Source organism: Anoplophora glabripennis, unplaced genomic scaffold (assembly GCF_000390285.2).
Source record: "Anoplophora glabripennis isolate ALB-LARVAE unplaced genomic scaffold, Agla_2.0 scaffold268, whole genome shotgun sequence".
Lineage (NCBI taxonomy): Eukaryota > Metazoa > Arthropoda > Insecta > Coleoptera > Cerambycidae > Anoplophora > Anoplophora glabripennis.
The window spans coordinates 550,054-561,668 of NW_019416436.1; the positions used below are offsets into that span (position 1 = coordinate 550,054).

The 11,615-nt window shown below is 33.3% G+C and overlaps 1 protein-coding gene across 1 annotated transcript; it reads right to left on the bottom strand.

Moving 5' to 3' along the window:
• Positions 1–8,591: 8,591 nt before the first annotated feature.
• Positions 8,592–9,271, bottom strand: LOC108904350. Its single transcript, XM_018706866.1, has 2 exons — positions 9,099–9,271; positions 8,592–9,038 (listed from the first exon to the last, which is right to left on the bottom strand). The coding sequence occupies exons 1-2, from the start codon at positions 9,153–9,155 to the stop codon at positions 8,601–8,603; spliced, it is 495 nt and encodes a 164-aa protein (XP_018562382.1). The 5' UTR covers positions 9,156–9,271; the 3' UTR covers positions 8,592–8,600.
• Between the last annotated feature and the right edge of the window lie 2,344 nt (positions 9,272–11,615).

The window sequence follows — 11,615 nt, forward strand, 5'->3', positions numbered from 1 at the left end:
CGTGGTTGAATTAATGATAGCACTGACTGAATCGCCCTGTATAAAAGTTTAAATTGTAACCAAGAAATCCGGCTCATGGGCAATGGGCATACATACCATGGTACGCGTGCCATGGCGCATGTGTCGTGTGAATACGCCTATACTTTTTTATTCATTCATGTGACTGAATAGTGGAATATTTGTGTGACTGATTGATGGAAATAAGGTCTGCTTATTTACATTCTTGCGCCAGTTCCCAGTCGTATCAAGATTTTTAAAATTGATTTCGTGCGTTTATTGAAAATTTTTACGCATTTGATATAAAATAACGGTTTATAAAACAAAATGGAAAGTGACAAAAATAATAAAGTTGACCTAATTATAATTGAAAATATAAATAAACAGACCTTATTTTCACTATCACATACACATTAATAAAAAGATATAGATAGGCGTATTCACGCGACCTGTGCTATGGTACGAGCCATGGGACGTCTATCGTCGTGTGGAATGACTGAGAAAGGAACTGGGTCACTTTGGTCTCTCGTGTCAGTATGGAGAGCCGGATCGTCATGTTTCGCCCATCTCTATTCCTAACCACAACCCACAATTAACTGCCTTGTCAATGTCAATAGTGCCAACTGCCAATTAGTGATGGGCATAATTGAGTACTTCTAATAATCGAGTGATCACTCAAGATACGAGATATTGGTCGTTTCCATCCCAGCGGCGCACAAATATGTTTGTATTAGTCATATATTACTTATAAGCGTAGCTAAAAAGCTCTGTAGTATGCACTAACATTTTGGGGTGCAACCGTAGGGTAATAATCACTCGAGTGGTAGGAGTAAACATCTCGAGTGATCTCAATAATCGAGTACCACTCGATTTTTCACTCGAAATCTCCCATCACTACTGTCAATGCTGTCATATAAAAAGCAAGAAGGTTAGAACATTTAGAAGTGACGAGTGGCTTTGTATTTTTGTCTCTGCGTTCTATTTTCTGTTTATATTTAAAAGAAGACTGTTGCAGAACAATGACTGATGTAAAGGAAACGTCGTGTAGGCTTTGCCTTAAAAATATAACCGATGAAAGTTTTGAAGTGATAAACGACATTATCGGAGATATACTAGATGTTCTTTTGCTGAAATTGGTAAGTCGGTGAAATATAATTTGATTGCTGTCTGAAGTTGCATATTTTTCAGAAATTTGATGACGAGAGCAAAGAGGTTATATGTAACGTTTGCAGAGGAAAGTTAAATACAGCATTAGAATTTAAATCAACGTGTTTGAATACCTATAACACCATTATTCNAACGTCGTGTAGGCTTTGCCTTAAAAATATAACCGATGAAAGTTTTGAAGTGATAAACGACATTATCGGAGATATACTAGATGTTCTTTTGCTGAAATTGGTAAGTCGGTGAAATATAATTTGATTGCTGTCTGAAGTTGCATATTTTTCAGAAATTTGATGACGAGAGCAAAGAGGTTATATGTAACGTTTGCAGAAGAAAGTTAAATACAGCATTAGAATTTAAATCAACGTGTTTGAATACCTATAACACCATTATTCAATATCCGGATAGCGAAAAAATGTTACAGCTCGAATTAAGAGAGGTGTACACGCAGGAAAAGAAGAGTGACTTAGTTTGCAGTCAGAAAATATGTCGATTGTGTATGCACCCAGTAGAGCGTGAGTTTAGGTGCATACGTGAAGAGGAACTCGAAGCTATTGAGAAATTGATTCCTGAAATGGTATGAACGATATTAAATACTTGCATATTTTGTAATTTAACGAAACTGCTTTGTAGTATATAAATATCGACGAAGATCCCGTTGTTTGTAAGCCATGCTTCGATTCTCTGTGTACTCACAACAGTTTCCTAAAAGATGTAGAAGAAAAAATTAAAAGTATTTTTGATAATTCAGCCACAGAAAGTCAGATAGATACGTCTCCACTCTTTTCATTCGTTAAGATTGAAAACTTGGACAAAGAATTCGATATTATAGAGATGGGAATGTCAATCAAAACTGAAAGTAACGGCATAAAATTGGAAGATGAGGAAAGAAGGTAAAAGAAGACTATTGTAACTATAATTTAAAAAATGGCGACCTGCGGTTGTGACACTGATTTATATGATCACATGTACATACTATCCGGTAATAAACTAATTGTACTTAACATTATGAGATTATGTGGGTTATGAACGATATCGTACAAATTTTTGTATAAATATTAAGCCTTAGGTTAACAAATTATTGAGAAAATATGTAAGATTGTTATAAAACAATTGTATGGCTTCAATTCAGATATGGGTACAAAGAATGCTAAACTAAATTCCATTCATTCAATAAATTTTTTAACGGCAGAAATTGAAATTTTCTTGAATGGAAAGGATAAGTCTTTTACGGAGTTACAAAATAATTTGTTATGTAAGCAGAAAATTAGTCATTCTTACCCAAAATTAATTTTGAAAGAATTTTAGGAGAAGGTACTGATCTAATTCAAATAATAAAAATATCTTGAAAAAATGCTTGTCAAATCGTCAAAAAATATGAATTTTTTTTTGAATATACAAAAAAAGGTATGGGTTAGTTTAAAACATTTTTTTTTCTCTGTATTTAAGGTCATGAAAATGATTCGTGAGCTATAGAAGTCGGTAAGCATCCGAGATTTGAGGAAGGAAATAAAAATAATTTTTTTCCAAAAAAAAAAATAATAATATTCAATATTTTCGTTTTTTATATAAAATATATATTTTTGCGAAAAAACATTCAATAAAAAAAATGATTTGAAAATGCAAAGTTTATCCTTTAATTTTTGACAATGAAAGAAAAATCGCAGCCGTTGCAAGTCTTGACAGGTTTTAATTGTCAGTGTTGCGAGAAACAACTACTCCGCAGGCTATATGCCTTGACCGGCACTGAATTATGCTCGCAACACCTAGTGCAACAGCTAGGATCGTTCGTCAGTTTAACCCACCAGGCACAGACCGGTTTGAGACTTATTAGTCCTCATCACTTATGCGGCCATATCCTCACGACAAGGAACTATTTTCAAATCTCTGCTTAGATTTTTTGTATCGCCATTACTTCCCAAATAATTATCAAAACCAAAACAGTTATTTTTGATTTGATTACACATAAAGATCTTGAACAGCTCAAATTCAAAGAGGATGAATTAAACTAAAAGAGATGACGTGTGGGACTGCCAAAAAAAAAAAAATTGAGACCCGTGGACCTGTTGAAAGTGAGGCAAAATTTATAAAAAGGTGATAAAGGATAAAAATTTTTGACTTTCAGATCCTCAAACTAGAACCTTCAAGCTCTAATTTGCTTTTTTTATTGCTTTATGAACATTTTTCGCCATGATACAGCTTTTCGAAAATCACCTAAAAATTTAGGATTTTCTTTTTGTCCTTTAAATTTTGTGACTAGTATATTGAAATTTGTGATATGGTAAAAAACANTCGTTTTTTATATAAAATATATATTTTTGCGAAAAAACATTTTCAATAAAAAAAAAATGATTTGAAAATGCAAAATTTATCCTTTAATATTTGACAATGAAAGAAAAATCGCAGCCGTTGCAAGTCTTGACAGGTTTTAATTGTCAGTGTTGCGAGAAACAACTACTCCACGGGCTGAATTATGCTCGCAACACCTAGTGCAACAGCTAGGATCGTTCGTCAGTTTAACCCACCACGCACAGACCGGTTTCATACTTATTAGTCCTCATCGGTTATGCGGCCATATCCTCACGACAAGGAACTATTTTCAAATCTCTGCTTAGATTTTTTGCATCGCCATTACTTCCCAAATAATTATTAAAGCCAAAACAGTTATTTTTGATTTGATTATACATAAAGATCTTGAACAGCTCAAATTCAAAGAGGATGAATTAAAATAAAAGAGATGACATGTGGGACTGCCAAAAAAAAAAATTGAGACACGTGGACCTGTGAGGCAAAGTGAGGCAAAATTTATAAAAAGGTGATAAAGGATAAAAATTTTTGACTTTCAGATCCTCAAACTAAAACCTTCAAGCTCTAATTTGCTTTTTTTATTGCTTTATGAACATTTTTCGCCATGATTCAGCTTTGCGAAAATCACCTAAAAATTTAGGATTTTCTTTTTGTTAATTGTAATTGTTAATTTTGTAATTTTTGTGACTAGTATATTGTAATTTGTGATAAGGTAAAAAACAAAAACTAAAAAACGTTGACAAACAAAAAAAGGTGATATTCTGGGTGTTATTATTTGATTAAAATTTAATAAATTTATTGTATTGTAGATTGTATTTAAATTATCTGTATCTAAATTTGTTTATGGATTTATTCTGTGACTATATGTAGCATCTCGCCAATGCCTTCTCTGATAATTAAATACATTATCAAAGATCTGAATCGATTCATCATTAAAGTTAAAATTACGCTATCAGTACTATGGTTGATTCAATTATGATAACCTCTTAAAATTAATACCTGATTTTGAAAACTTCTCTGTATATGCAATTTTTTCAGCGACACGCCATTTCAGACCTCCGATATTGTACCATTTGAGCAGAGTGACTGTAAAAATGAAGAAGAGGATGGATGGGAACATGAGGATGGATCAGAAGTGAAAACCAGACAGGAGTGTAAAGTATTGTACAAATGTGATAAATGCATGTACAAAACTGGAAGTGAGATCCATTTTACGGCACACTTTGCGAGACATGAGAACCATTTGAAAGCATATGAATGTAAATCGTGTCAGTACGAAACTGAAAATAAGAAATTACTTCTGGAGCACCCGTTGGAGCATAAAGGTTCTTCGCAGGTTCAAATGTACAGATGTAACGATTGCGATTTCGAAACTAAATACAAAGAATATATCAAAAGGCATCAACTACTGAAACATAAAGATCCTTCCCAGGTTCAGATGTACAGGTGTAATGACTGCGATTTCGAAACAAAATACAGGAGCTATCTCGAAAAGCATCAACTGAAACATAAAGATCCTTCACAGGTTCAAATGTACAGGTGTTACGATTGCGATTATGAAACTAAATTCAAGAAATATTTCAAACTGCACCAACTAAAACACAAAGATCCTTCGCAGGTTCAAACGTACAAGTGTAATGACTGTGATTACAAAACTGTATGCAAGAGATATTTGACAAAGCACCAACTGAAACATAAAGATCCTTCGCAGGTTCAAATGTACAAGTGTAACGACTGCAATTACCAAACTATATACAATAATGCTTTCAAGCAGCATCAACTGAAACATAAAGATCTTTCGCAGGTTAAAGTGTACAAGTGTAACGACTGCGATTACGAAACTAAATACAACGGTAGTTTCAAACAGCATCAACTGAAACATAAAGACCCTTCCCAGGTTCAAATGTACAAGTGTGGCGACTGCGATTTCGAAACTAGATACAGGAAAAGTATCACAAAGCACCAACTGAAGCATAAAAATCCTTCTCAGGTCCAGACATACAAGTGTAACAACTGCCCCTTCGAAAGTAGATACAAGTATGATCTGCAGCGGCATCAACTGAAACGAATATGCTGCACAAGTTCTAAAGGTACTAGTGCAATGACTACGATTGTGAATCCAAATACAGGAGTGGTATAAAATCAATTGATGCACGACTGAAGTACAGACAAAAATTAGGGCATTTTAGAGACTGACTATAAATATTTGAATTGAAGCAAAATGTAAACATCAACAAGTTTGTTTGTTTGAAAATTTGGGAACTAAAATAATGGCGTCCACGTACCACTTCCGGTTATATCAGAAGTCGCCATCAACTTGCTTATTTTAAATGGAACACCCTGTATGTTTTTCTGTATTGTGATACTCAACTTTATTCTCTTTCGAACGATATCAGAGTTCCCTATACCCATCTCTTCTAGCTTTTAAGTTATCTACTATTTTTTGTGTAATCGCCTAAAATCATGTAATTTCTCGCGAGGATAGCCGTGGAATTTTTAGGAAAACTTCGTTTATTTTTTAATGAAACACCCATTTAAAAAAACCGACTTATGGAGGTTTGAAGTTAACTAAACTCGGCATTAAATTTCTAGCGGGGCAGGCGGTGCGGGAGGAAAGCCTTTGCTTATACACGGTAGTTTCGCTGTAGTACCAACCTTACATAAACGAGCGAACTAATTATAATATGTACGAGTGATATTTATAAATCACATATTAGCTTGCATATATTTTTCGTGTTTAAAGCACAGCAATTAACTTTTTATTTGAACAAAAGTCCATTTATTCATTAAGAGCTTGTAAAGTTATGGATGAAATCTGGCAACATTGCCATGGTGTGGTGGTAAAAGTTGGGTCTACTGTCATTACTGTCAACTGTGCTTTGCGCGTATTCCGTAAACATGAATGAACGTACAAGATACAAAGGAAAAGTAATGACTGAAGAGCAATATAAAATTTTTGTTTCAAATTGCTATTATATTGCATTAGATAACGAAAAATGTATTTAATATTAATTATTACTACATATGTTTTCGACTAGAATAATTATACAGTCTATAATCGAGCTATTCAAATATAGCGCATCAGTCGAAGCATTAAACGTACAGTGTACGTATGCGTACAGTATTGCCATATTTCCTTCCATCGGATCAGATGTTTTTCAAAACGTTATATATTAATTCCATTGTCTCAATAATTACATTGTATGTGCATATTTTTATTGTTTTAAAATGTTTAAAAAATATTTAATTCTTTAATTGCAATTTTATTTTCCCGGGCCTAACCATTTTTAAGAGCAATATTCACGTTTGATCAAAATTTTTTCCCAACTCGCTTAAGAGCCTGTGTAATAGAGGATAATTTTTAATATCATTTTTCAAAAAAACTATTGGCAATCGATCTGATATTTTTACACGAAGCAGTTGGCATATTTATTAACAGATTTCAACGATTTTGAAAACTTTCTTACCATTTTTTTTCGGTATCGAACCTCCTTAAGCCACTTTGAGAGTATGGACGGGAAGCTTAGGGGTCTAGCTATCCCCCCTAAAAATATTATTGCTTTATCTTTCTTAATATAAAACACACATGGTCTGAAGCTAGCCACTGTTTTTTTGAAAAAAATTAAATATCTCGAAAACGGTTAATTTCAGGAATAGGGAAACTTCATAAAACTCCACCTAAAATAACACGTAGAATTAAAAATTTCAATAATATATAGGGTGTTGCAATTAAAAAAAGCAAGTTGATGGCGACTTCCGGTATAACCGGAAGTGGTACGTGGACGCCATTATTTTATTTGAGAAGGGCATGCCCGAAAACCTGGAATCCCAAATTTTAAAAATTCAAATCGAAGTAGTCTCTGAAATAATTCTAATGGGCTGTCACCGTGAGACACCCTGTACGAAATAGGTACATTGCAATATCCGCCTGTTTTGTCCATGTCTAAAAATATATCCCATTTTATTACCAATATTCAGCGTGAATCCTAATCGTGTACATCAATATGTGTATCAAGTAACGAAACAATTTAGTTTGTAGAATATACAGGGTGTTACAAATTTGCTTCTCACTACAGGGATCACGGTAGCGGTAAAAGATACAAACTAGTTTAAATGGGACAATGTTGTGTATTCAGAGGACCAACATTATGCCTCTAAAGAATCAAGGCTAACGTGATTAATTTTCGAAAGAATTGAAAAAAAAAACGAAATTTTGGAAATATGATTTTGTTTCATTTCAGTCTGGTTCGAGGTGATATGGAAAAAGAAGGACACGTTTTGCCCTCTATCCAATGGCATGGTCAATTTTAATATGTAACTTTTCATCTCTCTTGAATTATCACACAATGTAAGTGTCGTTAGACCCTGTGGGAGTTAAGGGAGTGTCAAGTTACTTAAACTATTAGCCCCATCTAAATAAAAAATTTAGATGAAAGAACGAATATACTGAAGATGAATTTTTCAAGACGAAACTTCTGAATCTGGTTCGGGCTGCAGCAGTACAGTATTGGGGGTCATGAAGCCTTGTAAATAATTTAATAAAATTTCCAGAGCCGTATTTAAAAAATGAAGTTGATGATGGTCCTGACAGATGAAACGTCACATATAAAAATTGATTATGCCATTCGATAGAGGGCATAATCATAAAAGTTGCCATGAGAAAGTGTCCTTCTTTTTTCAATATCACCTCGAACGGGGCTGAAATGAAACAATCGAATTTCCAAAATTTCGTTATTCTTCAAATATTTCAATCTCCTGATTACGCAACTTTGCCCATTTAAGCTAGTGCGTATCTCTTACCGTTTCCGAGATCAGTGTAGTGGGAAGCGAATTTGTAACAGCCCGTATAATTAATAGGTTTTTTGCAACAATATTATGAATAAAAGAACCTTTAACTTAATGCTTTTAAATGCTATATAACAATATGTAGAAATATTTACTAATATACTCTTAAAATATTACTTCTTTTGTACTTTGTTTAATTTTCATTGACAAAACCGCATTGTAATCAGCATCAGCATTGTAATTAATCGTTTATATGAAATTTAAAAAGTAATATTTATTTATTACGATAGATATTCTTACACGAAAAAATGACAAAAAATATTTGCTTTAAACATTTTTTTATTGTTTTAAACTAACATATTTAATTTTTCTAACTGTTTCTTCTTAATTTCTATATCTAACTGTAAAGACGTTTTCTGTAACTCGTGTAGTTCTTTGAGCTGGGTCTGTTTTAATGAATATTCTTCACGTTGACATTCCCACTTCATATTCTGATGCATATTTTCTTCTTTAAGAATAGCCAGTTGCAACTTTGTTGCTTTGGCTTTTATTTCCGTCAGTTCTTCAAATTTATGAGCCAATGTTATATTCACGCCAGCAGTTGGTCTTCGACGAGTGCTCCACCCATTATCTTCATTTGGTGAGGTACGTTTTCTCTTGGAAGGAGGTGTCTGAATGTGTTCTGATGTACCTCCATTTATCACATTTTTTAAAATTTCATTTAATGGCTTTTTCATACTGATTAGCTGGTAATGTTGCCAATTATCTCTTGTACTTTCTGCAACCTGTGAACAGTGAAAGTTACAAATTAACTTTATGATTAGCTAACCACAATTTAGACTTACTGTTTCGTCTTCCACTGTTAATATAATTTCTTCCACATTTTCTAATTCTTCCTCCATATCTCTCCCTTCTGTATTTTCTATTTGACCATTATTTTCAATAACCGTAACTGCATCATCAAATTTATTGTGTAATCAATGTAAGCTTTTTTTATTTATTATTGACATGGTTAGGTCATAAGTAGGATCGCTATAAGTGGTTTACTCTACACCCTCCACCTGTTGCATACAAACTTGTGCGTTCCTCTGCAGCTTTTTTTTTTTTTTTTTTGGATTTCATAAAACTTCCTTAAATTATCTACCGTCTGTCTATGAATTGAAGGACAATTTGCATTAAATTCATTTGAAATTCTTATCCTCGTATAATCTTTCTTTCGCCAGGTAACTGCGTCAGTTTTTTTACATTCCAAGATGTGTGAATACTTTTTTAAATATATTTAATAAAAGAATATTCTCTTCTCCGGTAAAATTCGCGGGACGCGCTCTTTTCTCAGACATCGTTTAAAGTAAATAAATGTGCACTTCTGAATCAGGGAAAATTTATAAATAATAATTGTTCAAGCAGAAACACCAACGAATTTAATAAATGAAACCCAACCTCGTTTGTTTTTGTGAAGTAAGGACCACAGTATACTAATCAATCAGTATGGAATCTAGAATGATTTATGAATTATGAATGAACTCCGTATGCCGTATGGCAATTTTTAAATACCCCCACCCTAGGAAAAGTCGCTAAGAATATGGCGGATCCTCCGAGCATATACTACTGGAAGCGTGCCATTGCGAAAATTGTGGCTGGTTGTGCGAAAGAGATAGACAATACCTCAGTATTTGCTGTCTCACTTTAGCACACCGCGATTAGTTGGAAATGAATGCTACAACCAATCGCGGCGTGCTAGAGTGAGACAGCATGTCTAAGATACTGTCCGTCTCTCAGCCACACTTTTCGCAATGGCATGCAACCTCCAATACTATAGTAAACATAACCTGTTCTTTTTCCTGGTTTTAATACTTTTAATTATTATACATTAATTTCTGATTATTGTAATCCAAGGTAATAAATAGACTGTTAGCTATGTAGTAGTGTTACACGTAAATTGAGTTTTTTTTTTATTAAGAGAAGTTTACATTTTTTGGTTAAATACAGGTTTAGTTATTTGAATTCCAGCAGAAATAATTTAGATTAGATTATATCGGTCTGAATTTTATAAATTTTGTTCAAAAACTTACGAAAGCGTATTTATTTTCTAAACATATTTTAAAATGTTTACTATAATTTTTATTTCATTATTAACTATTTACTGGGTATAGTATTACTTATAAATAAATAATCACTAATAAAATACACAAGAACAAGATAACTAAACTAAACAACTACTCGACCAACATCATAAAATAAGGTTTTTAATGCANATTATTTGTAAAAAATTTAAATATTTTTTAAATTTTAATACCCTGTATTTTTTTAACGAAACTTCCTAGATAAAAGCTTTATACGAAAGAGCCCTCTTAAAATTCACTAAAGAATACGAGGTTTCATTTTTGGTCAGTGTTTGCGAATCACCTTACGAATATAATGAGAAGTTATCGTATGCCCCTTTACACCCAATGAACTTATCTTATACCCCTCGTATGTGCAATAATTGCCCTTGAAAGTGTTTCTTACTCCAAACACCGATGGCGTATTCAATGCATTTTTTCATTGAGTTGCCTATCTATTTCTTATATAGTATATCTTATCTATGAATGAAACCCAACCTCGTTTGTTTTTGTGAAGTAAGGACCACAGTATACTAATCAATTAGTATGGAATCTAGAATGATTTATGAATTATGAATGTACTCCGTATGCCGTATAGCAATTTTTAAATACCCCCGCCCTAGGAAAAGTCGCTTAGAATATGGCGGATCCTTCGAGCATATACTACTGGAAGCGTGCCATTGCGAAAATTGTGGCTGGGTGTGCGAAAGAGATAGACAATACCTCAGTATTTGCTGTCTCACTCTAGCACACCGCGATTAGTTGAAATTGAGTGCTACAACCTATCGCGGCGTGCTAGAGTGAGACAGCATGTCTAAGATAATGTCCGTCTCTCAGCCACACTTTTCGCAATGGCATGCAACCTCCAATACAATAGTAAACATAACCTGTTCTTTTTCCTGGTTTTAATACTTTTAATTATTATACATTAATTTCTGATTAATTATTGTAATCCAAGTTAATAAATAGACTGTTAGCTATGTAGTAGTGTAACACGTAAATTGAGTTTTTTTTTTATTAAGAGAAGTTTACATTTTTTGGTTAAATACAGGTTTAGTTATTTGAATTCCAGCAGAAATAATTTAGATTAGATTATATAGGTCCGAATTTTATCAATTTTGTTTAAAATCATACGTGAATAGTGGAAATANTCTCGTGTCAGTATGGAGAGCCGGATCGTCATGTTTCGCCCATCTCTATTCCTAACCGCAACCACAGAGTAGTTTTCTATTCTGGGCCGCAACGCACAACTAGAACTAG

Excerpts from the sequence above, each read along its gene's own strand:
- LOC108904350 (XM_018706866.1), bottom strand. The coding sequence starts at position 9,155 with ATGGAGGAAGAATTAGAAAATGTGGAAGAAATTATATTAACAGTGGAA. Across the intron at positions 9,039-9,098 it reads TAACAGTGGAAGACGAAACA|GTTGCAGAAAGTACAAGAGA; the intron begins GTAAGTCTAAAT and ends CACTGTTCACAG.